General features: G+C 50.0%; 14 protein-coding genes across 14 annotated transcripts; 8 read left to right on the top strand and 6 right to left on the bottom strand.

Moving 5' to 3' along the window:
• Window positions 1-1,400: 1,400 nt before the first annotated feature.
• On the bottom strand, window positions 1,401-3,689 carry BKA55DRAFT_598851 (uncharacterized protein; the record flags this gene model as incomplete). Its single annotated transcript, XM_046196296.1, has 2 exons — window positions 1,401-2,202; window positions 2,374-3,689. 2 exons carry the CDS (start codon window positions 3,687-3,689, stop codon window positions 1,401-1,403), a joined length of 2,118 nt encoding a protein of 705 aa, XP_046043294.1.
• A 1,079-nt stretch (window positions 3,690-4,768) lies between these two features.
• BKA55DRAFT_525689 (kinase-like domain-containing protein) lies at window positions 4,769-5,566 on the top strand (the record flags this gene model as incomplete). The annotated part of the gene is made up of 1 exon (XM_046188775.1): window positions 4,769-5,566. The coding sequence occupies one exon, from the start codon at window positions 4,769-4,771 to the stop codon at window positions 5,564-5,566; it is 798 nt and encodes a 265-aa protein (XP_046043293.1).
• A 184-nt stretch (window positions 5,567-5,750) lies between these two features.
• BKA55DRAFT_205079 (uncharacterized protein) lies at window positions 5,751-6,950 on the bottom strand. Its single transcript, XM_046185130.1, has 3 exons — window positions 6,868-6,950; window positions 6,677-6,813; window positions 5,751-6,613 (listed from the first exon to the last, which is right to left on the bottom strand). Exons 2-3 carry the CDS (start codon window positions 6,763-6,765, stop codon window positions 5,935-5,937), a joined length of 768 nt encoding a protein of 255 aa, XP_046043292.1. The 5' UTR covers window positions 6,766-6,813; window positions 6,868-6,950; the 3' UTR covers window positions 5,751-5,934.
• A 413-nt stretch (window positions 6,951-7,363) lies between these two features.
• BKA55DRAFT_525880 (uncharacterized protein) lies at window positions 7,364-8,463 on the top strand (the record flags this gene model as incomplete). The annotated part of the gene is made up of 2 exons (XM_046188789.1): window positions 7,364-7,803; window positions 7,860-8,463. 2 exons carry the CDS (start codon window positions 7,364-7,366, stop codon window positions 8,461-8,463), a joined length of 1,044 nt encoding a protein of 347 aa, XP_046043291.1.
• A 300-nt stretch (window positions 8,464-8,763) lies between these two features.
• Window positions 8,764-10,004, top strand: BKA55DRAFT_205151 (uncharacterized protein). Its single transcript, XM_046185131.1, has 3 exons — window positions 8,764-9,191; window positions 9,239-9,482; window positions 9,530-10,004. The coding sequence occupies exons 1-3, from the start codon at window positions 9,063-9,065 to the stop codon at window positions 9,892-9,894; spliced, it is 738 nt and encodes a 245-aa protein (XP_046043290.1). The 5' UTR covers window positions 8,764-9,062; the 3' UTR covers window positions 9,895-10,004.
• On the bottom strand, window positions 9,944-10,652 carry BKA55DRAFT_598847 (uncharacterized protein; the record flags this gene model as incomplete). Its single annotated transcript, XM_046196295.1, has 3 exons — window positions 9,944-10,046; window positions 10,094-10,407; window positions 10,455-10,652. 3 exons carry the CDS (start codon window positions 10,650-10,652, stop codon window positions 9,944-9,946), a joined length of 615 nt encoding a protein of 204 aa, XP_046043289.1.
• A 162-nt stretch (window positions 10,653-10,814) lies between these two features.
• On the bottom strand, window positions 10,815-11,762 carry BKA55DRAFT_583199 (uncharacterized protein). The gene is made up of 2 exons (XM_046194184.1): window positions 11,309-11,762; window positions 10,815-11,252 (listed from the first exon to the last, which is right to left on the bottom strand). Exons 1-2 carry the CDS (start codon window positions 11,373-11,375, stop codon window positions 11,017-11,019), a joined length of 303 nt encoding a protein of 100 aa, XP_046043288.1. The 5' UTR covers window positions 11,376-11,762; the 3' UTR covers window positions 10,815-11,016.
• Window positions 11,763-12,403: 641 nt separating this feature from the next.
• On the top strand, window positions 12,404-13,916 carry BKA55DRAFT_525984 (putative mitochondrial chaperone bcs1; the record flags this gene model as incomplete). The annotated part of the gene is made up of 2 exons (XM_046188795.1): window positions 12,404-12,632; window positions 12,679-13,916. 2 exons carry the CDS (start codon window positions 12,404-12,406, stop codon window positions 13,914-13,916), a joined length of 1,467 nt encoding a protein of 488 aa, XP_046043287.1.
• A 104-nt stretch (window positions 13,917-14,020) lies between these two features.
• On the bottom strand, window positions 14,021-14,252 carry BKA55DRAFT_583197 (uncharacterized protein). The gene has a single exon (XM_046194183.1). The coding sequence runs from the start codon at window positions 14,213-14,215 to the stop codon at window positions 14,051-14,053; it is 165 nt and encodes a 54-aa protein (XP_046043286.1). The 5' UTR covers window positions 14,216-14,252; the 3' UTR covers window positions 14,021-14,050.
• A 101-nt stretch (window positions 14,253-14,353) lies between these two features.
• Window positions 14,354-15,132, top strand: BKA55DRAFT_598845 (uncharacterized protein; the record flags this gene model as incomplete). Its single annotated transcript, XM_046196294.1, has 2 exons — window positions 14,354-14,632; window positions 14,683-15,132. 2 exons carry the CDS (start codon window positions 14,354-14,356, stop codon window positions 15,130-15,132), a joined length of 729 nt encoding a protein of 242 aa, XP_046043285.1.
• A 1,044-nt stretch (window positions 15,133-16,176) lies between these two features.
• On the bottom strand, window positions 16,177-17,503 carry BKA55DRAFT_205003 (sodium bile acid symporter family-domain-containing protein). The gene is made up of 4 exons (XM_046185129.1): window positions 17,324-17,503; window positions 17,125-17,267; window positions 16,979-17,065; window positions 16,177-16,921 (listed from the first exon to the last, which is right to left on the bottom strand). Exons 1-4 carry the CDS (start codon window positions 17,412-17,414, stop codon window positions 16,268-16,270), a joined length of 975 nt encoding a protein of 324 aa, XP_046043284.1. The 5' UTR covers window positions 17,415-17,503; the 3' UTR covers window positions 16,177-16,267.
• A 422-nt stretch (window positions 17,504-17,925) lies between these two features.
• Window positions 17,926-19,147, top strand: BKA55DRAFT_583195 (Rhodanese-like domain-containing protein). Its single transcript, XM_046194182.1, has 3 exons — window positions 17,926-18,343; window positions 18,415-18,529; window positions 18,594-19,147. Exons 1-3 carry the CDS (start codon window positions 18,086-18,088, stop codon window positions 18,773-18,775), a joined length of 555 nt encoding a protein of 184 aa, XP_046043283.1. The 5' UTR covers window positions 17,926-18,085; the 3' UTR covers window positions 18,776-19,147.
• Window positions 19,148-19,263: 116 nt separating this feature from the next.
• BKA55DRAFT_583191 (flavoprotein-like protein) lies at window positions 19,264-20,705 on the top strand. The gene is made up of 3 exons (XM_046194181.1): window positions 19,264-19,716; window positions 19,808-20,006; window positions 20,067-20,705. The coding sequence occupies exons 1-3, from the start codon at window positions 19,289-19,291 to the stop codon at window positions 20,448-20,450; spliced, it is 1,011 nt and encodes a 336-aa protein (XP_046043282.1). The 5' UTR covers window positions 19,264-19,288; the 3' UTR covers window positions 20,451-20,705.
• Window positions 20,706-21,717: 1,012 nt separating this feature from the next.
• BKA55DRAFT_545335 (uncharacterized protein) lies at window positions 21,718-22,802 on the top strand (the record flags this gene model as incomplete). Its single annotated transcript, XM_046190809.1, has 2 exons — window positions 21,718-21,876; window positions 21,930-22,802. 2 exons carry the CDS (start codon window positions 21,718-21,720, stop codon window positions 22,800-22,802), a joined length of 1,032 nt encoding a protein of 343 aa, XP_046043281.1.
• Window positions 22,803-23,114: the final 312 nt, after the last annotated feature.

Here is a 23,114-nt window from a genome sequence, read left to right as displayed (position 1 = left end):
ACAACCTGAGAAAATGAGATGCCATAATCGGGTTCATAGCTAAGTACACACCATCGGGGCGCTATATATAGGTCATCTTTGTAAAAAGGACTGGTTTTGGCTCCTCGCTCTGCTTTGTGCACGGCATGGAAGCCGTTCTTAGCCTCTTGTTGTCCTATGCTGTTGTGCACCTTGAAACAAAGCGCAGATGTGACAAACCTTGCCATAGGGGCACAGGACAACTACAGGCTTTAATTCCCAACAAGGCGACGCAGGCCATGTTATTCAACCGGGGACACAAAAAAAAAAAAAAAAGAACAGGAATATTGCACTGTTAGAATTGCGCCAGTGAGACATGTTATTAATATAAAGGGACTGGCGGATATCGTGTAGCTACACGCCAGCAATATGGCACAAGCGTTTAATCTAACCCAGCCCCTGTATCCAGGTACAGGTGCGCTGGGGCTCTGGTGTTAGCCCCCAAGCTCTGGCACGTATGCACTAGCACATGTTTGCTAGTGCATCTAAACTGGCGCAAACATGCCTGGGCGTCCTAACTACCAGCACAGATGCGGTGGCCCATAGGGCGTCCTGGTGCATACAGTACAGCCCGCGACCTACGCCAGTCCGCTGGTACGAGCGTATGTCATAGGCTGGCTTATGTATTCTAGTGCGTTTACTGTATATCGCGCAGATGAGCTTTCCCATTTCCCTTCCTCAACATACCAAGGTTTAGAGCCCAGTCCAGATCCTTCTTCCTGTTGGTTCAAAACGTCTGTTCTGAACTTGTTGTTTGCATTCTCGCATGTTTGACATCTAGGTGGCTTTAAATGAGGAACCCCCGCGATAAAATCCGGGAGCGATAGCGCCAAAGCTAGATAAAGACCAACTTGGGAGCTTAACCGCCAACCAAATTCTGACAAAAGTGGATCTCTTCTCCCAGAAGGCGGTCATCTTAACAGATTATCTAGTCTCCCACACCACGCTCAGATAGTGTACAAGGGTATGGGTACTTACCTCAATACTCGTCATATGACAGCAGGCCAAGAATCAAGCCTTGGACGGAAAGGCTATTTTAGGATTGACCAGAAGGTCCTACATGCGATCGATGTGCTGTATCTTGAGTTGCTCTGACCAGATTAGCTCAGGAACCACTCTTTAGGCCACGGAATTGACCGTCAATCCGACTACAACACAACAGGTCCCAGTTTTGGGGCCTCGCAGTATACCAACCCAGGTTATGAGATAGTACATTGTGTCCTGGACCAGCTTTTAGGATAGCACATAATATCATAGCACAGCCCCTGGCATGGTACGTTCAGTATCACAGTACACTCAGCATCATAGTATATGCATTATTACAGCGCATTCATTATCGCAGCATGTTTGATGTCCCAGAACACGCCCATTAGACCCTGACCCTATTGTGTCAGGCTCGCTCGCAAGGACTGCGCCTCAATAGCGAAAACGTCCTTCTCATGCTTTCTTGGCGCCCATTTCCTCTTCCGATTTTTACCATTGACGTTGATGGGTCCAAGAGGTTGTCGGCCATGGAACTCCGCCAGCATCAAATCCACGATCATACATCTCCCAGTGCGTTTATCGTAGAGCACGTTGCGCGGCTCTGCATCTTGGTGGAGGACTCCATGCTGATGCAACCGACCGAGTGCGGCAAGGATCTCGTTGGCGATGTCTGCATTGACTTCTCCCAAACCTTTCAAGACTGGTCGCCCGCCGTAGCTGAGGAACATGAAGTCTTCATACACGCCGCTATCGTAGTAATAGGGCTTGATAAGGTGCACAACACCGAGACAAACCGGAACAAACTTCCCCTGGAGGTCCTGAAGATGACTGTATATCTTGTTTTCGTAGCGTAGATGCTTGGTATCCATGGCCTCTACTCCTTTCGCCACAAGTGTGTAGCCATGGGACGAGAGACGGAATTTGAAGAGGGATCCCCGTGATCCAGATAGGTAGAGTGGCACGCAATCAGCATCCTTCCCACGATCAACTGCTAGTTGAACCTTCGCCAGACGAAGAAACTCGCGCAGGGTGATGTGCATGTTGCCATGATTCGCCAAGTTAGGGCATTTCTCATCCATTGAACCGCCGAACGCGAGCCCACGAAGACACTCGTGCGTGCAGTATGGCCGATCTTGGATGTTTGGTCGCATGATGGTACCCTCTTGTGAGGCTGCGCTTCCATCATGCTCCTGCATCTCGCTCGACCCGACGTCTGTTGATGTGGTCAAGCCACTGCGACCAACGGTTGGGTTTGGCGTTGGGGAAGGACTCTCGTCATCATCGTCATCTTCGCTGTCATCGGTTGGCGGCTGTGCCCCGTCCTGGGGTGGCAAGCATCGGGAGCGTGTCCGGATCGGAGAGCGCACAAACCCTTTCCACCGTTGTGCCTTGTAAGGAGTCTCGCGTCGCGGCTTCCGATCTGTTGCCGGGATGCTCCGCAATACGTCCTCATACTCCACGGCCCATGTATCGAGATGCTCAGCAGCGTCATGCCAGGCTTGACAGGGCGGCGGCGATCGGATGGCCTGAAGCACAAAGGCAAAGGCTTGCGCAACAGCAGTACGATGGAGTCGAGTCTCGTCGTCATCTTGGACGTCTAGGCTTGGCACGCAGACGGAGTAGTAGACGCAGGATGGGTCGTCAGGGATGTGGAGGAAAACATATGTCTCTCCGGTATCGATATACCCAAACTGGATGCCTTTACCTATCATGTAGGAGTAGAGCTGGGTCACTACGGCAGTAGCAAGTCGCCTCGCTGCAAATTCATATCCCTCACCCTCCTGGTTAATCACATCACGATCCGGCTGGATCTCTGAGACCAGCCCTGTGACAATCTCGCCGCGTCTCAACTTATGTGGCGCTTTATACTCAATCGCGACGACAGGGACATTTTGATCGTCAGAGGTCCGGTATATGCAGAACTGATCTCCTCGGTTGCCCTTCCCTCGTGCCTTTCGTCGTCGAGTCATTCGGCTGGGTGGTCTGGAGCCAATCGATGCTTGCTCCATCGATTCGGAAAGGGAGTCATCGGTAATACCGAGGTTCGTGTGACTTTCAAAAGTCACTGTTCCATCGAGGCCGAGATGACTCCTCAGCGATGAATCGTTGTGTGTCGCGTCCATCAGCTTCTGGACTGCATTTTCCACAACGTCTCGCTCGCTATTTCGGAGTCCAATCTCGCTGCTGACCGGGCGAAGCAGGGATCTCACGTAATCCAGCTGGTGTCGGGATGGAAAGGCGGGTCGGGAAGAAAACGTGGGACTGAATGAAAGCTGATTCCAGACTTTTTCTTGTTCTCTTGCGAATGTTGTCCACGGGATAATTCGTCGAGGATAAATTCGGCCGGTCGGGTTTGTCGTGTCTCCTTGTGTCGTCAAGGAACGATCGGTTATTATTTCGATGGCAAGGCTGAGCGAATGGCATGTTTCGAGATATTGTTGGAGTGTCAATGGTCGCGATACGTCTGCGCGTTTCTCGGCTTCTTCGCGTCGACGTTGTTCTTCTTCGCGTCGACGTTGTTCTTCTTCGCGTCGACGTTGTTCTTCTTCGCGTCGGCGCTGTTCTTCTTCTCGTTGGTGTTGTTCCTCGAGGGCGCGACCTTCAGCAGCTTCACGTCGTCGTTGCTCCTCTTCGCGCAGGCGGTGCGCTTCCCGTAGCTGCTCTCGCAGCCTCTCAATTTCTCCCATGGAGGCTGATGGATTTGCGTGAGAGGGGGCGGGTGATCGGCGTCGAGAACTGGTTTGTTGTGAGACGCTGGATAAGGGAATGACGTGGGGACAACAGAACACCTCCCTGCCCAGAGAACCATGTTATCATAAGCGGGTCAGTCCACACAGCCACATCGACGTCCGAAATGTGGGGTTGCCTAAGTCGGAGGCAGCATAGCTCTTCCCTTCCAGCGCCATATTTTGCAGTTACCTTGATGTATAGTAGATGGCGTCCTGGAACGAGACGAGGTCGTTTTGGAACGCTCCCTGGAACAATGACCTATTTTGGCTCTTTCAGTGCTGCTGCATACCCAATCTGCCCACGCGTTCTTGTCTGTCCTTCAGCGCTTTAGTCGCTCAGCCCAATTCAGGACCCTCCACTCCATTGATGACGCGGCCTCCCGCTAATGCAAGCAGGTTGCACCGTTGACTTTGCGCCTGCGTACGCAAGCCCTAGAATGTTAGAATGTGCTGGTTTGATGCTTGCACGGGGTTCGATGCTTCAGTGTATTCACTTGCGACTCAGGCTGCGTCGACAGGTTTGCCTGAAGCATTGTCTGGTGTAGGCAGCACCCACTAATGAGCCTCCGCAACGTTCCATTGTCTTCTAAAATTAGCCCAGGAACCGCGCGATAAAGTCAGGGCGGGGACACTACTTCGCTGATGGCGAATAAGGTCTGGAGACTTCTAAATTAAGCTCCCCAAGAGCACACTTCCGAGTCCCTGGATGACCCGTCATTCTCAGTCGCAACATACCCTACATTAAAACAGTAGAGAGGACATGCATGGAAAGCCATGTGATCAGGACTCAACATTCTCAGACGTCTTGGATGAGGGGTTGTGCGCAACGCTGGTGCACGATTGCCTGTGCCTATAACAGTGGGGCAGATGCCTTTTGGGTGGTTCTTGACAGATAATCACCTGTCAGATCGCACGTGGGCGGCCTTCGTTGACCCCCAGCTACTGGAAGATACCTGACTCGAATTACCGGAGAGCTCACCAGACCAGATAATCCAATTATCCGCGCATTCTGCCGCTTACTTGGAAATCCCTTCGCCATGGCGCCACAGGTTACCAGTTGGGAGGAATTGCTTTGGGTGTCTGAAGAAGTCGACGAGGACACTGGAGACTTTCAATATACCATGTTCGCAACGGTGGAAGACGACATGATATACTACGGCCAGTTGAACAAGCCAAAGGCGGACATCTTATTTCAGCATGCTACCGACTCCCTTGTTCGAATTCCTGACGAGGAAATCTTTCCCCGGTGGCCCCAAGGCCTCACTCTCACTAAGGCCCCTGAGGAGCTCCCACCAGACGTTTTCGTCAAGCGGCCCAGGCTAGCGCTGTACGATATCTTCTCAAAGCATAAAGTCCTGCATCTCCTCCCCAAGGGGTTGGTGGAAGAGGCAGAAGCAATGGAAGTGCTGGGGAGCCAACCTCACCCAAACATCGTTGGGTACCATGGCTGCCATGTGCGACGGGGCTATATCACTGGACTCGTGCTCGACCGACACCCCCATGACTTAAACAGCTACCTAAAGAGCGGCCACACCATCCAGAATAAAAAGCTCTTCATAGAATCACTGAAGTCGGCAATTCATCATTTACACTCGCTTGGCTGGGCCCATAACGACCTCAACCCCACAAACGTCCTCGTGGCAGAGGACAGAAGACCCATTCTGATCGACTTTGGCTCGGCTCGTAGGATAGGGGAGAAGTTATCGACTAGCCGTGGTACGAAAGGTTGGATCGATTGCGAGATGAAGGACTATACGACGTCAGAGACGCGACATGACACTTCAGCTCTCACCAAGTTTCGTACGTGGCTAGATAACCCAACATTCGAGGATTGAATAGCTGTGCTGTGCATTTCGAAGTTGGCAACCAGAAGCTTTGCATGGCTGGATAGTGAAGATCAAATTCTGAGGCAAAGAAACGTTGTGTCTATAAGATGATGCAGCGAGAATTGTCACTAGCCTTAGATGGAAGAAAGATATCTGGACAAAGTATGAGCTCAAATTACTCAACCCCCCATCTCTGCTATTGGTCACCTAACTACCTGAGTGTTCGATGGAGACTACTGTAATTCGCTTAATGAGTGGCTGTGATCTTCCAGATTGTACTCTTATATAAGGAACGACTCATCCTGCTATCTTTACCATCGCCATCGCAATCAATTCCAGGCCGTCCAAGCCATTGAATGGGGTGAGCACCGAAACCGTTAGGCGATGATTCCTTCCTGAAGCAGAGCCGCTTTCAATGCTTCCAGGGTCGGAAGAGGCTTTGAATCCTGGAAGACTCCGTGGGTGTTCTTCTTGGCAGCATACACGTCGTTGCCCTTGCAAGAAATAATCCCATCCTCTCCCACCTGGAAGAACCAACCCGTGGTGATTTGTGCGGGCTCAAACCCGAGGACATCCTTAGTATCCATCATCAGAGTGCCCTGTGGCCCAACCTGGAGCTCAGTCTTGGTCTGGTCCCTTGGGCCATCCAAGAGCTGCAGCGCAACCAAGCCTGCAAGGTTGTTGAGGTGCAGGAACTCAGCAAGCTCTTGGAAAAATGCCTTGGGGACCTTGGCTACCTTAGATGGAGCTTCGCCTTCCTGGAACTCATACGGGACGAAGGCTCCATTGGGCTGTAAGTGAAAGACATGGCCATGAATAGGCTTGGTGGCCAGCTCCTTTGCCGGAACAGGTTTGGTCCAACACGATTCGGAATTGCCCGAAACCTGGACTTGGATCCCATACAGGACATTGCCTTCAGGGACCTGGAAATGAGCATGCAGAAGATGGATGCCGAAGGCATCATGGGCGTCGTGGCGAACAAAAAGCTCGCCCAAGTTCTTGAGCGTGGTGTCAGATATCTCTGGCTGCTCCTCAGGCTGGGGAAGACCATTAGAGCTACACGTCGAGTTAGTGCTAGCACAAAGATCACAGGGGGGTCTGGGGAGCAGTCAGGCATACACGTTCCGGGAGTCTGCAAAGTCCTCAGCGTTGGGCGAGTGATGAAGACCGGGGATGTCCACGACTGCAAGAGTTTGAGCAGTAGCCATTTTGTTGAATTGACGAGGTAAGAGAGGTAACTTTATCGAACAAAGGCACTGGCACACTGATTGTGAGGATTGATGTTGACAAGAGTTTGCGTATTGAACTACCCTTCAAGAGGATATGGTACTCCTTTTATACCCGGATCGTCTAGCTTATTGGCAGCGGCGAAGCCGAGGACAATCTGCCGACAATTGGTTGCTGTCCTCAGCCTGATTACCAGATCCATGTCTGCATTCCATTCTCGCTACCTCGGTGATAGAATTGGCCCTCAATGAGTACCCATGGCTAGTCATTACTAACTGAATAACCCATATTTGCGCTCTAGAAATGTTTGTGGTGACTACCCGTAGGTACCCCAATCGTATACGCGAGGTGAAAGTGTAGCCCCTTCTTGCATAAAGGATGGCTGAAATGAGGGGTTGCTGCCTGATTCAATGTATGTTGGTTGTTGTATCTGTTGGTCTGCAGCACCAGGCAATCGGTTTGAGGGAAACCGTGAATACCCCGCTCGTCCAAACTGTGACTTTCCACCACAGCCAACAACGGTTTTTCACGCTTCGACCTCCGCTGTTGGCACAATCTCAGAAAACTGCACTTTTGATAATGACCCAGTCTTCTTGGGCCCAACAGGCAACGGACCGCTTCTTTAGCGGCCGCAAATCGCCATCGCAGATACAATGTGACGAAATTGCACAATCGGTTTCTGGCGCGTCGACGGTTAGCCCCGTGGATAGCCCAGGCTCAATGAGCTACACCATCGTCTGCAGTGGGCGCCCTGAGCCACAACAAGATCTCATTGTATCCTTCAGAGAACCGGGGGCCATGCTCGACGAGGAGATGGTGAAGTTGGCCAAAGAGATTCACGGCGACCTTGTGCCAGAGTCGACCTGTCACGGCAACGTGGAGGGAGCCGATCCACCGTTATCCATCTACTCCATGCCCTATCTGCGAGGCTCATCCTGTATTGAAGTCCTGGCTTTTCAGGTGGAAATGGATCCTGAAGAAGAAGCCAAGCATGGAGTCTTTGTCAAACACCTGGCTCGGTAACTCTCATATAAGCCGATATATATTCAGAGGCAATCTTGCTCATATCTTCAAGGTACTTTGCACGATGTTGGTCCAGCTCTCGGCCGGTTGACCGTCAAACCCAAGCAGAGAAGCAAGAAGGAATCCGTAAAAGACTCGCCCGGCTGGCGGAAGAATCACCATCGTCCATTCTGTCGAACTCGATGCTGTCTAAGCTCATTGAGAACCTTCCCTTACTCTTCAGTCAAGATTACCCACAAGTCCTCACGCATGGCGACTTCTCAGTAACGAACATTCTAGTCGATGAGAACAAGTTCGAAATCACAGGCATCGTCGATTGGTCTCTGGCGGCGGTTATGCCCTTCGGAATGGATTTGGACATCCTCTTCTTAACCACAGGGTTCATGACCCAAGACGGCTGGCATGACTATGCATGTAAGCTGCTGCTGCGAGACACCTTCTGGAAGGAGTTCTGGGCTGCCTCTGGGATCGAAGGGGAGGAACGTCGGGGTAGAACGCAGGGTCTGGCTGAAGCTGCAGGCCAGATTGGCGCAATTCTCCGATTAGCATTCCGGCGTAACGCTGATGGGTCACCATCTGAAGAGGTTTTGATGTCAGGAAGCAGAATGAAACAGCTGAGGGCGTGGTTTGGCGAACAAGCGGCAAGACTTACCTGAGGCAAGATGGGGCTCTGGTGTTAACCCCCATGTTCCGGCAGGTTTGCATTAGCACACATGTGCTACCGCATCTAAGCTGCCGCAAAGATGACCATAGTTGCTCGGCGGTAATCGGCCGTCAGAGATATAGATGGGCTTACACCTGAAGCCAAGTTAGAACGGCCATTTTTGGATGAATGTCAGATATGGACGAGGGGCTGTCCAGAGATGCACGAAGACATCTTCTGGCTCTTTCGTCAAGGAATAAAACTTAGTGCCTAAGGCAGAAAATATGGTCTGGCTCCTGCTTCATCATTTCCTGCCGTGTCTAGCGCGCATAGTTACTGTAAAATCCAAAAAAAAAAAATCGTTCACGAGTATAAAACTCAGTCATTGACGCCTAAAACGACGCGACTGCTCAACCAACCACGGAGTTATAGAAAATAATGCTCTCCGAAAAAAACAAAGCCCCCAAATAATGGGGTCATTGTCTACGATGCAGATCGTCCATGGCATCGTGACAGGGCCGTACTTGTCAAAGGTCACTTGTCCGCGATTGCGTAATGTGTCTTACTGTCTGAAATCACACCTAACACTGTACGGGCGGGGTAAAAGCAAGTATGTCGATCAAACGTATATCTTTCTTTCTACAACACCTCAATAACATGACTCTTGAGGCTTTTCAATGCGATGTCTGCTTCGAACTCATTACGCGAAATGACGTGAAAGTACATTTGCAAAAGCATCAGGCAAGCACATGATGGTACTATCTCTACTGTCTCTAATGCGATCTTAGGCCCAGATGCTCAGCCTAATGAGCCGATTGCCTGACATCGCGTCGCCCGACAGCCCTCAAACCGATGAAGAGCGAGTTGATGGTTCTCAATCACCATATCGCAACAACAAAAGACGTTCGAACCCCGAAAATAAGCCTGGCAAGACCCGACGCGTCCAGAATACGAGATCTAAGCTGTACCAATGCTCCAAATGCACACATCAATCTAAGCGACCGCATGACTATACGCGACATTACGCTAGGCGTACGGCTTCAAGTCCTTGAAAAGGCTTGTGCATTAACGAAGTACAGATCACGATTGTAATGCTACATGTCCGCAATGCAACGAATTTTATGCGAAGACAAACGAGTTTTTGAACAAAAAGCATGGCTGTTTCCAAAACCCAACGCCCAAGTTAGTGGAGCTCTGGGATTCTGTTATGAGGGACGTTGAGACGGAGGCTGGTGTGAGTTTTAAATTTCGAAGGCAACGCCACTCCTTCCGTCCCGAGCCAGAACGGCCGACCATCGAAACAACCATTCAGGGTTCCGCAACTGAGCTAGGAATTCCCCTTTCTGAACCAGATATAGGAGAAATGATGGAATCGTTCATATACGAGCCTCAAATGGAGGAGTTCTGGAACGGTCCATTCGCCATCGCACATAGTTCTCTTTAAACCTCTTACTACCCTCAGCTCAAATCCCAAATTGCCTTGAACACAACTGTCATTGCTGTGTGTCTGGATCTCCTGCGTCTCTCTTCCTACATCCGTACGCAACTGCGAACCCTTCTTGGACCGCAAATGTCATCCGAGGGTGTACAATCAGTCTATTACGTGTCAGAAACTGGTAAGCATGTCAAGGAAAAAGACTTACACACCACCTTCGTCCATTTCAATAGGAATCTCTTTCAGTCTCTCTTTTTCTGCTTCATCTTGAATCCAAGGCTTCGTCCGATACCATAAATACGGGACCTGATAGAGCCCGTTCGATGCAGACACTCCTCTAAGAGGGCCGGCATGACTTGTCGGGAAAAATTCCAGCCATGTTCGTTTGGTCCATATATACACGATGGCTTGGTTGGCATGTTCCGGTTTTGGCTTCACTGACTGGCAGTAAAATGCTCCTCGATGAGGACCAAGGACATAGGTGTAGGTTGGTTCATAGGATTCGAGAATACGCGCAAGTCGCTAGAAGGAGTAAGTAATAGAGAGATCCGCGTGCTTTTAGTACTAACTGGATCTTCCAACGTGAATTCCCTTAGAAACTTGGGATCGCGAAGAGGCTGAATGCCAAATCTTTCTACTTGTTTTGCAATATTTGCATCAGCGTAGTAGAAGATGCCATGCTCCTTGAAGAAGGTGACTGCATCGTCTACAGTCACTGTTGACGATACTTGTGTTATCTCAAATAACGAAGCATCAAAATTTGGCATGGGGAACTCGTAGGAATTTAGTGGTGTTGTGAAAATTCAAGTTGTCGCGGGGTAAGTCTGGAATGCGGCGCATATGTCACAGCCCATCACGACCAGGCGGTCAAATGTGGCAGAACCGCACACCCAGTAGAAAATTAGCGCAAGCATGGTGCGTCATCGTCATTATGTGTGTTTTCCCATTCAATCCACGTATAAAATCTCCCGTAATCTCACAGATTAATCCTTCACGACAACCATCTCGTGCATTACCAAGCGTCGCTCAGAATAACGCCCTGTTTCGTCTGTTGGCACGAACAATCCGTGGCTCGCTGTTGGAAACAGTGGACAGTAAAAGTCGGCTTCTGACTCACGTGCTACGTTGGTTTCAGATCAGGATCGTACGCAGTCCCTTTCCCTGACTGGTTTCAGCCCAACTTCCGGCCTCGCTCAACCGCCTCACTATCTGCGGATTCTCTAGGCTAAGAGTTTTCAAAAATTGAACGTGATGCCTGAATCTAGTTGCCAGGTGTGCGTGAACGGCACAGGTATTACAGACAAAGGTCAAATTTGCCCGGAGTGCGGCGAGAAAAAATGATTGAGATGATTGGATTAAACATCCTGGTCAGTTCACTGTAATCCTACTGACAACAATTTCCCAATACTAACCCGAGAAAAAGGACTTGAATTTTGAGATGATAGCAAGTGAGCTAAGAACATTTGGAGTGTTACAGTTAGGATCAGCATATTTGCATTTCAAGCCAATACCAATATGTGCAAGGCGCCGGAGGACGTTACTGGGCGGTGAATATAATAGTTGTTCTATGTAGTATGTAGCCCTGATCGCGAGCCACCGGGAATGTTATTAAGCGTCTCTTTCGTGTTCTCATCGTCATCGGCTCGATGCCGGCCAAGTCCATCATCGCCTGCCAAATACCAGACTGTAACGCCGTGGACAAAGGATCATCAGGTTTGAGTCAATGGCGCAGAGTGGTGCAGAATGGTGCAGGGTGGTACAGAATGGTGCAAAGTGGTGCAGAATGGTGCAGAATGGTGCAGAGTGGTGCAGAGTGGTGCAGAGTGGTGCAGAGTGGTGCAGAGTGGTGCAGAGTGGTGCAGAGTGGTGCAGAGTGGTGCAGTGGGTACACAGACAAGCAAAACGATACACGGCGAGTTTGGAGGAGGGTTCTAATCAGCTCTTAGCCGCAATGGTGTTGGGACGACACAGAAAATCACTTTTGGGACTAGTCTATCACTAAAAGATCCAACAGCGCTGGACCAACAGCATCATTACTGCTGATGGCTTGCAGGACGACACATCCCCCACAAGGTTCATCATGGGTCTACATGGCAACCAGTCGAGATCCTCCAACAGGATGTGATTGCGGTACACGCGGCGTCGTGTGTGATGCAGTTTCGGCCGGGACTCGCGCCCAATCACAGTAAAGTCAGACTAGGACAAAATGGGAGAGCAGACTACATTTGTCGGTTTACAAGCTGATGGTTTTTGCAAAGCGTCTTGCCATGGCCGCGCTCTGCTGCAGAGTCAGAGAGTTGCGTGTATAGAGGACCTGGTCGCTCTTGATGCGGCCTGCTTTCACATCCGGGCTGTAGATCCCTCAGCCTGTTTTCATCTTGACTGATCAATTAAGGGAGCTCTGAAAGCAATAAGAATGCCAACGTTCCCCCCTGAGATGGTGCTTGTTCCCCTCTCGCTCAACACATTAACTCTAAAGACGCTATTCTGCAATCCCTCACTCTCAAATTTGTTCGTCATGACACTTCTCAGCAACATCAACCCTCCTCTCACCCCCGGGTCACTGTCCCAGCAGATGTCTGTCTTGGACCTCTTTCTTCCTGGTTTTACCAACATCACCACTGCGGCAGGTCAGGTCCTCAGTGGCAACTTAACTGGCTACACTCAATTGATGTGCCTATTTGCACTGGCCGCGTTTTTGAAGCCCTATGTGTCCCAACTGAAAGATTGGTTCCTTCAGCATTGCAGTGAGTGATCGAACATATCTCCGCAGATCCCAGGCTGACCGCTAAGCATCAACAATCTATATCAAATCTTCGGATGAAACATACCACATGGTCCAGACCTGGATCTCATCTCAAGGATTGGATGATACCGCCCGTTCTATTGTCGCTAAAGTCAAAACCAAGCAAAATCCTACCCAAGGACATGACCCCCACGCTAAAAAAGCTCTCCGGTATGCCCCTTGGGAAGGCTCCTTTGTCTTCTGGTACAAACACAACTTGCTCTACTATCAGACTACACAAGTGGATGTTGGTTTTCACAAAGAAGAGCAGATCTCCATCACCTGTGCTGGGCGATCTGGAATCTTGAGAGATCTTCTAGAAGACTGTCGACGTGGATACCTTAATGAATCAAAGAATAAGACGACCATTCATGGACATCGCGATGAATACTGGAGAAAGGAGAAAGCGGTGGCTGCTCGGCCTCTGTCGACAGTCATTCTTGACGAAAAGCAAAAGGAGGACCTGATTAAGGACATTCAAAACTTCCTCGACCCTGAAACTAGGCACTGGTACTCCCAACATTCAATTCCCTACAAACGAGGATACCTCTTGCATGGGCCGCCTGGTACTGGAAAATCCAGTTTCAGTTTGTCAATTGCCGGCGAATCAGATATGGATATCTACGTCGTCAGCATTCCCGGTGCAAACGATCAAATGCTAAAGGGCCTATTTGCTGGCCTTCCAGACAGATGTGTCGTCTTATTGGAGGACATTGATGCAGCAGGAGCTGCATGTTCCAGGGACTCTCACTCAGAGGACTCAGACAGCGACACAGACACAAGGCCACAAAGGAGGGGGGTGACTCTTTCAGGCTTACTGAACGTCCTTGATGGTGTTGCCTCTCAGGAAGATAGAATCCTTATCATGACAACAAACCATCCCGAAAAGTTGGACCGGGCACTCACACGGCCTGGCCGGATTGACAAAGAGGTTGAATTTCAGCTTGCCAGCAGAGGCATCATCAAGGATATCTTCTGCTTCATGTTTGGACAACTAGAGAAGAAGATTGTACAAGTCAGTCAACAAAAGGTATGTAATGGAGAAATAGAGAGTCAAGCGGATGAGTTTGCCGCGAAGATTCCGGAGTCCAAGTTCAGTCCGGCGGAGATCATGTCGTACCTTCTACTATACAGGTCTTGCCCGGCTGCTGCAATAGAGAAATGCGGCCAATGGGTGGATGGCCTCCTTAAGGAGAAGCAGGCCAAGGAAGATGCATTGAAGCGTGGCATGCGGAACCCCTCGTAGTTAGATTGAGACAGCACTGCGGTTGAAAGGGAGGCGGTTCTTGCCAGTCCTTACTGTAATTATTCTCTATCATAAAGCTTATGCAATGCCGCGCTCATGACTATGTAACCTCGGCAAAATAATCTTGGATATCTCTACATAGGGCTTGTTTGTGCCGGTTTACCCAAGTATGTTGGTGTAGCTCTGGTCCAGGGAGACGGCTGAGTTGTTAATGGGCAGTCGATCCCCTGGCCCCTGAGATTGGCAATATGGAGGGAGTGGAGGCACACAACCATCTTCGTGTTGGTCCTTTTGTTCATTAATCGCGCGATGTGTGGTGTGGTGGAGCTGAGTGACACTGCGAACTTTGGTTGCAAGCATAAATAAGACCCGGACTCCCTTCACCATGGCTCCATGCAAGCTGTGTACCTCATACGCGTCTAGTTCTTCAGGTAGACATGAATTATCTTTCTCATTCCCAGGTCACTGAGACCTATATGACATCGGCTCTTTCTTTATTCTGCGTCTGTCTTTTCATCTTCATTAAGTACAATCACTTCTGGTCGCGAGAGAGGCACCTTGTATGCTTGATATGTGGCTGGGGTTTGTTACAGCTGACGGCCTTAATTCTTTTTGGTCTCGAGCACAGCAAGCGTACAAAGCTACCAGACTTACTTGCGAGGCCTCTACATACCATCCTGGCCACAATGTCCATGTGGGGAGTCGCCATAATCCAGGTTCGTCAGAATACCTAACGAGCCTATTGACATTCTGACGCAACAAGCAGATTATTGCGATTATCTATCCATTTGCAGTTGCAATAAGAAAAGAACCCTGGCTGAAATGGGTTGCAATACTTCAGTGCGTTGAAGTAATGTTGATTGTAATCTTGGCAATGATTCCGAACATTTCGACTCCCGTCGAACTTGCCTACATCGCACCACTTACTTCCCAAGCTGCAGCCATTGGAGTCGTGTTCTTATCTTCTAGAGGAATACAAACGGAAAGGGTACCGAAGCATACAGCTTATCACTTGTTGTTCCTGGCCTTGCTCCTCGTGCTGATTTCGGCGTTGGTGTTTGGACTGTCGCTTATTGGGTACTACGAGAAGTTGATTTTCCCACAATGGCTTCTTTATATGATAATCTCGACTGTGGGCTATCGGCTTCCAGAGAATGAACATCAGGGCCCTCGTCAAACAAACGGAGACTCGGAAGTCGAGCTAGTTGTCAATTGAGCCTCAGCCATTCTCTCTCTAACAGCCCAAGTTCTCCGTCCTCAGTGGCTATCAATCGTTTTTCTCTGGCGTTGTCCCGCTATCACCCGCTACCACACTCTCAAGCAGTCGACCCTGTTTTTTCAACAAAAATAATTCTTCCTTTCTGGTTTTGCGCCGTTACTGGTTCAGAAGGTCGTGTCATATTCAGAGCCCGTCTATTATTATCGTGCAGCGGAAGAGCCGAGTGGAACACTAGGATAGCGAGTGAAAGTCTCAATTGACCCACCATGTCACCCTACGTCTCAAGTCCTCGCGTTCTCTCAAACCTGACGTCCTTTGACATGCTAAGAAGCGACCGTCGCACCATCAACAAACTACAGAGTGCATCCCTTCCTTGGACATTGTAACGCTCTACCTGTGGCTAGCTCGCTCAAATTCGCCATTACTACTTGTTTCAATGGCTCTGAGGGCCAGATACAGTATCTCTGCTGGGTATGTTAACACAAGACGTATGCTTGGATGTGGTCACGGAACGGTTCTTGGTGTGATGAAGTAACCTGGGAACGGTCTACGCTGACTAAGGCCAGCTTCGTAAGGCGGAGGAAATATTGCGTCGAGCGCTATTAGGCTACAGGGTAATACTTGAGCTCGATAAAATGTCGATGCTTAATATATATATTTTAACTAACTGGGAAACATTCCACAGGAATTTGGTTGAGGTCCAAAAATCAGGAACTATGTATGATCAACCACTGCTTCACTTGCCTTGACGTCCGCAGGGCGACACCATGAACCTTCTGAACATGGCTCGGAAGTGGTCCAAATGTTGGAGTCTGATATCTCTGCACTTAAGATGCTCACACCGGATCCCCTCGTCACTCTGCTTAGCCTGTTTGCGCCTAACCAGATGCTGGTGCACTAATCCTCTTCCAATAGAAGAGGGACATAGAACTCTTTCATTTATCAAATAGTAACAAACCGTTAGATGTACTTGCTCACAATTAACAAACGTCACAGTGTTTCTGGGTGTAAATCCTCTCATCAAGCACTCCCCTTGAACGAGTGGCGGGCCCCCAGTCCTCCCTGTCTTATAGCATTTCAGAGAACGCCCAAAAGAGGTTCCGGATTGGTGAACATCGCATCTATGCGCCCTTCACTTCCAGCCCCATCTGTTAGCCATCCAACGAACAGCATACACTAAGCCCACTAACACCGGCACTTCGATAAGCGGCCCAACGGTCGATGCCAGGGCTTGGTCGCTGTTAGGGCCAAAGGTCGCGACCGCCACGGCGATAGCTAACTCAAAGTTATTGCTCGCAGCAGTAAAGCTCTGCGTAACCACCATAGAGAGCCGGAAGCCGAGCAGTCTGCTGATCCATAAAGTGACGAAGAAGATGAGCACGAAATACACAATCAGTGGCGCTGCTACCCGGACGACCGATACAATCTGGTGAACAACCTGTCTGCCTTGGGATGCGAATAGAACGAGAATGGTGTAGAGTAGGCCGATGAGAGACCAGGGTGCGAGAAACTTGAGAAAGGTCTGCTGATACCAATCCGGTCCAGCGACCTTACGAAGGACAATTCGCGTGACGATGGCTGCTCCAAGGGGGATGCCCAGGAAGACAGCCACACTTGTAGCAACAACGCTGTAGGATATATCAATCGTACCCGACTCGTGACTGATGACGCGGATGAAGAAGACGGCCATGGGGGCGAAGAGGACCATCTGGAGTATCGAGTTGATAGCGACGAGGATGGCACAGTATTCATCGTTGCCGCCAGCGAGACCGTTCCAAATAAGGACCTGAAGGCAAGGTGTCAGTATCGTTTGTAAATGTCTGAAAGCGACAGATAAACGAACCATCGCAATACATCTTCCAAGACCCACGAGAATAAGACCGGTGCGAAGCTCCGGCTTGTCAGGGAGAAAAGCCCAGGCCAAGGCAAGCTAGGAGAAACGTCAGTATGCTGTCTGTGAAAGGAGGCGTACTGGGGGACGGAATTCACCATGAGGAATGGAGCAACGATCCAGTTGACGAAGATGCTAAAGCAGATCTGCTTCCACATCTCCCGATGGGAAAAGAGCTCGTGGAGCGACTCATATCGCACTTTGCAGAGGATGGGATACATCATGACGAGTAAACCGACAGCTTGCGCATGCGTCAGTTTCAAGGAGCAAAAGTTCAAGCCTTTGAGGGAAACATACCAATAGGCACCGAAACACCGACAAATTTGCCCTTCTGCAAGGCTGGCCCCGTCTCGGGAACAAAGTTGCCCAAAATTATGCCAATGGCCATTGCCAGGAATATCCACAGGGCTAGGAAGCGATCCAGAAGCCCGAGTCCTTTGCAGGCAGACAGGTGTTACTTCAGTTGTTCATCGTGGTTCATGGTCGCAGCTGTGGCCTCGGGATCTTGGTTAGCCTGTCCAGTGCTTTCATTGTCTGGGCCTGCGAGTGGCGGGCTAGGCTTCGGCTCATGGCTGCTCAACGCGTTCTTCATCTCCAGTGTTATGTTGAAGGCCGGCGGGTGATCGTGCGTGGTAGATATGAAGCGATGCGGTGCGTGGTGCGCGGTGGTTGGGGGTGGCTCGGAGTCCAGCAACCGTCGACGCGAACACGATCTTATACGTGAATCGCCGCGTCCATTGCGATTCTCTAGATTGGTGCAAGTTTCGGAACACAAGAGAGACCGCTGGAAAATCTCGTTGAGCCAATCGCAGCCTCGGCCTGACACAGCCCCTGCTAATCGAATTAGCTTGGTGGGGTTGACAGCTGGCGCATAGCTGAGTCCCTGCAACGCCAATCGTCCAATTACCTTTCGGGTATGACAGGGTCCCAAAAATGCCCTGGCTAATCATAGTCTGTGTATGACACAATCCCGACCATGTCTGAGTGAGGTTACCTATTGCCTTCGGCCCTTAAAGGGCTTCATATTCAGAAGCACCTTCCCTCCCCCTCCAAGATGTGATGAACCTCACAAAATCTCTCCTAAAAGCGAGCGCTCGTCCTCGTCTCTATCTCGTCTTCCAAAAGGTCAACCGTATCTGCTCGTCTACGATGACCTCTACTGATGCCGCCACGCCCTGGCATGCTGCCTACCCTCCTCCGCTTAACAAGACCCCCGCGGCCATGACACGCCAGGAGGTATTAGAGGTGATGAAGGATAGCAAAAATATCGCCGGCAAGAATTACGTTCTCATTGATCTCCGTCGAACAGATCACGAGGTAGCACCTACCTTTCACGTTTTCTGAGATAACAATTAATCGAGCATCAACTCACCCATTCTGTTATCCAGGGCGGTACCATTCGCGGGTCCATCAATCTGCCGGCACAGAGCCTCTACCCGACGATAAAGACGCTGTACAGTCTGTTTAAATCGGCGGGAGTTCAAAAAATTATCTGGTACTGCTGTACGTCTTGATTCACCACCTCCCAACTCGAAGCATAACTAAACGGGCGTACTAACCTCTCCAGCATCCTCTCGCGGGCGCGGCTCGCGGGCAGCTGGATGGTTTAAGGACCATCTCGACGAGCAAGGCGATAGCCATATGGAAAGCGTGATTCTATTCGAGGGCATTACCGGCTGGGCCAAAGCCGGTGGTGAGTTCGTAGAGTGGATGGATGAGTACGACGCGACTGTTTGGGATAGGAAATAGCAATTATCTAGGATGAGTTGGACTTGGTGGCCAAGGAGCAATGAATCGCGGTAGCTTGAACTCCTGGCGACGTTGCGACCTGCTAGGTAGTCAGCATGAACATCCACGCCAGAACTTTATAGTATACTAAATCTAATAAGAACAGCTGCCCCGAAAACAGTCATCGCACCTGGATGCCATAAGATCTCAGGCTGGAAAATGAAAGGGATCAGTGGGTTGATGAAGGATCAACAATTTCGGGATGGACTTTACAGAAAGATGTCGCGAGAAGCCGTAGAGACATAATCTTTATTAAACTAAGGCCCATCCTGACGGCTCTCTCGCGTAGGAATATTCGACCCTGCAAGGGTTCACTCGCCATGGCCGGCAGAGGGTGGGTCCATGCACGGCCTAAAAATTTGTATCTGCACTATCAAAGGTACTCTCTATAGGAGAGGTGACAGTACATAATGAGCGCTATTCCTTCTGTGGGCTCCACTACATTTATCGCCTAGAAAGCCGGTATAAAAAAAAATGAACCTTCTCGGCCGCACCCTGCGCGTTCGCACTTTCACAAGCAACCTCCACGCAAGCGTACCTTTCCGCGCGCTTCTTCAACGTCGATATTTCTCTGGTAGCATCTCAGTAAAGCAGGCCCAGAACCTCGGCCTCGCGATGCACGGGCACGGAGATTTGAACAACTCCCATGCTGGGAGGGCAGCAATCAAGCTTGCTGCTGACCCCGCCTACAGTTATCAGTCCCTCGCCATTAACGTCAACGAAGATGACGTCGGAATCCGAGAGCAATATCGTCCTTTTCTTTTTGACGGCAGTCCTTCTACCGATGACTGGATCTCAGAATTGGAGCTGAGCACAGCGATCAAGATGGTGCAATCCGAGATCTTGGATAAAGGGCTCGACCGCCTCCGCATTCTGGTTCTCTACGGTAGTCTCAGAAGTCGGTGAGTACTATGGATGAAGACGGATGCCATCATTTGATCTTTTGCCATCCGTTTTAGCTGGGACATTACCAGTCTTACTTACTATTCCCAGATCATATTCCCGTCTGCTAGCCTACGAAGCCTCGCGCATTCTTTTCCGTCTCGGTTGTGATGTCCGAGTCTATGACCCTGCTGGTCTGCCACAGAAGGACGATGTCCAACATTGCCATCCTAAAGTAAAGGAATTGCGGGAATTGAGCAAGTGGAGCGACGGGCATGTATGGGTCAGCCCTGAGCAGCATGGCAACTTGGTAGGCCCTCTCAGCTGTGATAAATGTGTGCAAAAATTATAAATCTAATCAACGTCACAGACGGGCATCTTCAAGCAGCAGATTGACTGGATCCCATTATCCTCCGGCTCAGTGCGTCCTACTCAAGGAAGAACCTTGGCCATTGCCCAGGTCAGCGGAGGATCACAGTCTTTCAACGCTGTCAACTCGCTGCGGATACTTGGAAGGTGGATGCGCATGTTTGTCATTCCCAACCAGAGCTCGGTGCCAAAGGCATACACGCAGTTCACATCTGAGCCTGAGGGCAGCCGTATGCTTGCCAGCTCAAACCGCGACCGTCTCGTTGATTGCATGGAAGAGCTTGTCAAGTATACCATCGTCATGAGACCCCATTTTGACTTGTTTGGGGATCGATTCAGTGAGCGCGAGGAGCGCAAGGCCAAGGATGCAAAAGGGGAAATGTGAAAGTAGGCGGCGCGGTATAAAGATTTGTGTTTCATATTAGAATAGAGCTCCTTTGTCAAAAAGCAACTGGCAGAACCTTGCCGGCCCCGGCGCAAGGGTGCTATGTCTGCAATATCATTCCATGAGTTTCAGAGTATCACTGGTGAATGCAGTGCTACATATCAACAATGTCGAGGAAACTGGTATAACAGGCCAAGATCCAATTATGGGCCCTAGACAGTCGCTACTAGCAATGAACCCTGCACAATGACAGTCAGAACTGGTTGTAGCCATACTGAGTATGTTTGCGGGATAATGTCAGGCCCCGAGAATGATTGGCCGTCTCAAGGCTCTGTCACCTGGCCTTCGAGATGGCTAAGGATATCCTTGGTAATTGAAACAACGATGGACGTTTCTACTCTACTTATGGGGGCCCACGAGAGGGCCACTGAGTCGGAAAAGTAGCCCTTGATTGGGAAACAAAGATACATAAAATTACATACATTTAGTGAGCAGACTGATGTCACTTTTGGCAGAGGTCTCGCGATACTATGCGGGGAAGGAAGGTACCTGGCTACGCATAGCAATTTTCATGCGCTAAGACTATTTTTTCTTTCCGAACCAAGGCCCCATTTTCCTACTCAGTGGTCCCTCCGTGGGTGCGCCAGACGGGAATCTGACGAGATAGAGTCCTCCACAAGTATGGCATCTGCCGGTAGTGTTATCTGATAAAACTAAAATATTTTAGTGATGATTAAGGGTCTAAGTTCGGTGTGTCTCAGGCGCCTAGCTAAGCTCAGCTACATAGTGTATCTACATCCCAGTCATCAACAGAAATGACCTAGGACATGAAATATATGGATGTTTACTCCTCAAATTTGGGGTTGGTAGACAGACCAGGTTTCAGCTGCTGAAGATAGGATGCTGAACACTTGGAGAAGTCGGCCTTCAAGCAGGCCTGTCGCGGGGACAAGCGAGGCTCGGGGGAGTGACATGGTGTAGGGATTGTTGAGAGGCTGAGGGATGAGATGATATCGGGAAAACAATGTAACGAGGTACAACGTTGTGGGCCCATGAGGCGTATCCTCACGGGCGGAATAAATTCCTTCATTGCAGTGGGTCAGCTGATACCTGAGGCCGCAAGACCTGGCCTTTCTAGCCAATTATGGCCGGGGCATGACAGGCCTTGCGTTTGTGGTTAGGTTCAAGCAGCCGGGAAAAGCTTGAGCGAATCAATTTGATCTGTGTTTCGCTTGAAGAGGAGCCCAGAAAGCGGGGCTGAGTCATCATGGTGGCAATATTCGTGTGGCATGGTCAAGGTTGGGCAGATCCTCAACCCCTCATACATCAGACCTTGGACCATTCACCGTTCTGTCACCTGCGCTCTGCATTACATAAGCTCAATTTTCCAAAACTTGAGCATCGTCTTAGTCCAATGCCTAGAAAGGTATGCTATCTACTTACGCTGGTTGACATGTTCTAACCGGCTGGCCCACGTAGAACCGGACTCCAACCTCTGTGATTCAGAATCGCGATAACCAGCGCCGCTCACGGGCGCGGCGTCGGCAACTTGTTGAAGAGCTTCAACTGCGGCTCCAGGATTACGAACGTCGAGGCCCTCAGGCCAGTATTGAGATGCGGCGGGAGGCTAAAGGCGTCTTATGGGAGAATAAACACCTTCGTGACCTCCTCCAGATCCGAGGGGTTTCGCAAGACGAGATCGATGATCACCTCTCGCTGGTGGGGTCTATTGGTACTGAACTAAATCTGGACCTCCGGGAACTCCTGCAGAGGGGCAGTAATCCACGCACGCCTCGCATACAAAAATACAGTGCGATGCAGCCGCGATCATCCGACACATTACACAACATCACTACCTACCCTTATAACATAGGAGATAACCCCTCGCCTCCAGGCACGTCTCTTTCTAATCATTGTTCGTCTTTACTAAGTCGAGCACTAGCTACTTCAGTCCCTACTAGACCTACTCCGTCCGCAGATATAGCAGAGGCAGATTGCGTCGTCACTAATAGCTGCGATCACGAGAAGCATGATTCCTACGATTCATACACTGCTCAGCTCCCAGATCGTACGAGCATCTCGTTCATTTGCAATAACAACTTACCTGATCCGGCTAGCCATACAGACATACTCCCACCAGTAACGGACTGCTTCTGCCCACCTAGCTCGCCCATTTCCATCTCAGGCCACTGGAACAGAGGGATATCTTGCAAGGCAGCAATTAATATTATTTCTGGGCTGCAGAACAACGCAGATTCGGACCGCGTTCGTGATCTGTTGCACTGTAAAGAATCAGATGACTGTCTTGTTCAGAATTCCAACGTGTTCCAAATACTGGATGAGTTAGCTTAATTAAATCTATGTTGCTCTATAAGAATCATCCTTTCTTGGGATGCGAAGTCAATGCAGAGCGCGCGATTTCGTGTCGTACAGTAACGAAAAAGCATAATTGTCGTGTGCTAATGCTTCACACATAATATCTCAGTTGAGTTTCTGGGTTGGAGAATAACTGTTTCATATAGCTAGTGTTTAAACCCGTGAAGCTCGCCATATTGTACAATTTAAACTATCAGATATGAATGCGCCGTATAATCTTGAATACTGATCTGTGCAAACAGTTCTGACTCAACCTCGACTTAGGCTCCCAGATATTGAATGATCTGT

Source organism: Fusarium redolens (assembly GCF_020744475.1).
Source record: "Fusarium redolens strain MPI-CAGE-AT-0023 chromosome Unknown BKA55scaffold_22, whole genome shotgun sequence".
Taxonomy (NCBI): domain Eukaryota; kingdom Fungi; phylum Ascomycota; class Sordariomycetes; order Hypocreales; family Nectriaceae; genus Fusarium; species Fusarium redolens.
This window is presented reverse-complemented; position numbering and strand designations above follow the sequence as displayed.

Coding starts and splice junctions, on each gene's coding strand:
- BKA55DRAFT_205003 (XM_046185129.1), bottom strand. CDS start 17,414: ATGGCCATTGGCATAATTTTGGGCAACTTTGTTCCCGAGACGGGGCCA. Junction 17,268..17,323: donor CGGTGTTTCGGTGCCTATTG/GTATGTTTCCCT, acceptor CGCATGCGCAAG/CTGTCGGTTTACTCGTCATG. Junction 17,066..17,124: donor TCGTTGCTCCATTCCTCATG/GTGAATTCCGTC, acceptor CGTTTCTCCTAG/CTTGCCTTGGCCTGGGCTTT.
- BKA55DRAFT_205151 (XM_046185131.1), top strand. CDS start 9,063: ATGTCGATCAAACGTATATCTTTCTTTCTACAACACCTCAATAACATG. Junction 9,192..9,238: donor TACATTTGCAAAAGCATCAG/GCAAGCACATGA, acceptor ATGCGATCTTAG/GCCCAGATGCTCAGCCTAAT. Junction 9,483..9,529: donor TACGCGACATTACGCTAGGC/GTACGGCTTCAA, acceptor AACGAAGTACAG/ATCACGATTGTAATGCTACA.
- BKA55DRAFT_583191 (XM_046194181.1), top strand. CDS start 19,289: ATGAACCTTCTCGGCCGCACCCTGCGCGTTCGCACTTTCACAAGCAAC. Junction 19,717..19,807: donor TACGGTAGTCTCAGAAGTCG/GTGAGTACTATG, acceptor TACTATTCCCAG/ATCATATTCCCGTCTGCTAG. Junction 20,007..20,066: donor CTGAGCAGCATGGCAACTTG/GTAGGCCCTCTC, acceptor TCAACGTCACAG/ACGGGCATCTTCAAGCAGCA.
- BKA55DRAFT_583197 (XM_046194183.1), bottom strand. CDS start 14,215: ATGAACAAAAGGACCAACACGAAGATGGTTGTGTGCCTCCACTCCCTC.
- BKA55DRAFT_205079 (XM_046185130.1), bottom strand. CDS start 6,765: ATGGCTACTGCTCAAACTCTTGCAGTCGTGGACATCCCCGGTCTTCAT. Junction 6,614..6,676: donor TTTGCAGACTCCCGGAACGT/GTATGCCTGACT, acceptor CTCGACGTGTAG/CTCTAATGGTCTTCCCCAGC.
- BKA55DRAFT_583199 (XM_046194184.1), bottom strand. CDS start 11,375: ATGCTGATCCTAACTGTAACACTCCAAATGTTCTTAGCTCACTTGCTA. Junction 11,253..11,308: donor ATCATCTCAAAATTCAAGTC/CTTTTTCTCGGG, acceptor CAGTGAACTGAC/CAGGATGTTTAATCCAATCA.
- BKA55DRAFT_583195 (XM_046194182.1), top strand. CDS start 18,086: ATGAACCTCACAAAATCTCTCCTAAAAGCGAGCGCTCGTCCTCGTCTC. Junction 18,344..18,414: donor TCCGTCGAACAGATCACGAG/GTAGCACCTACC, acceptor TCTGTTATCCAG/GGCGGTACCATTCGCGGGTC. Junction 18,530..18,593: donor AAAAATTATCTGGTACTGCT/GTACGTCTTGAT, acceptor TAACCTCTCCAG/CATCCTCTCGCGGGCGCGGC.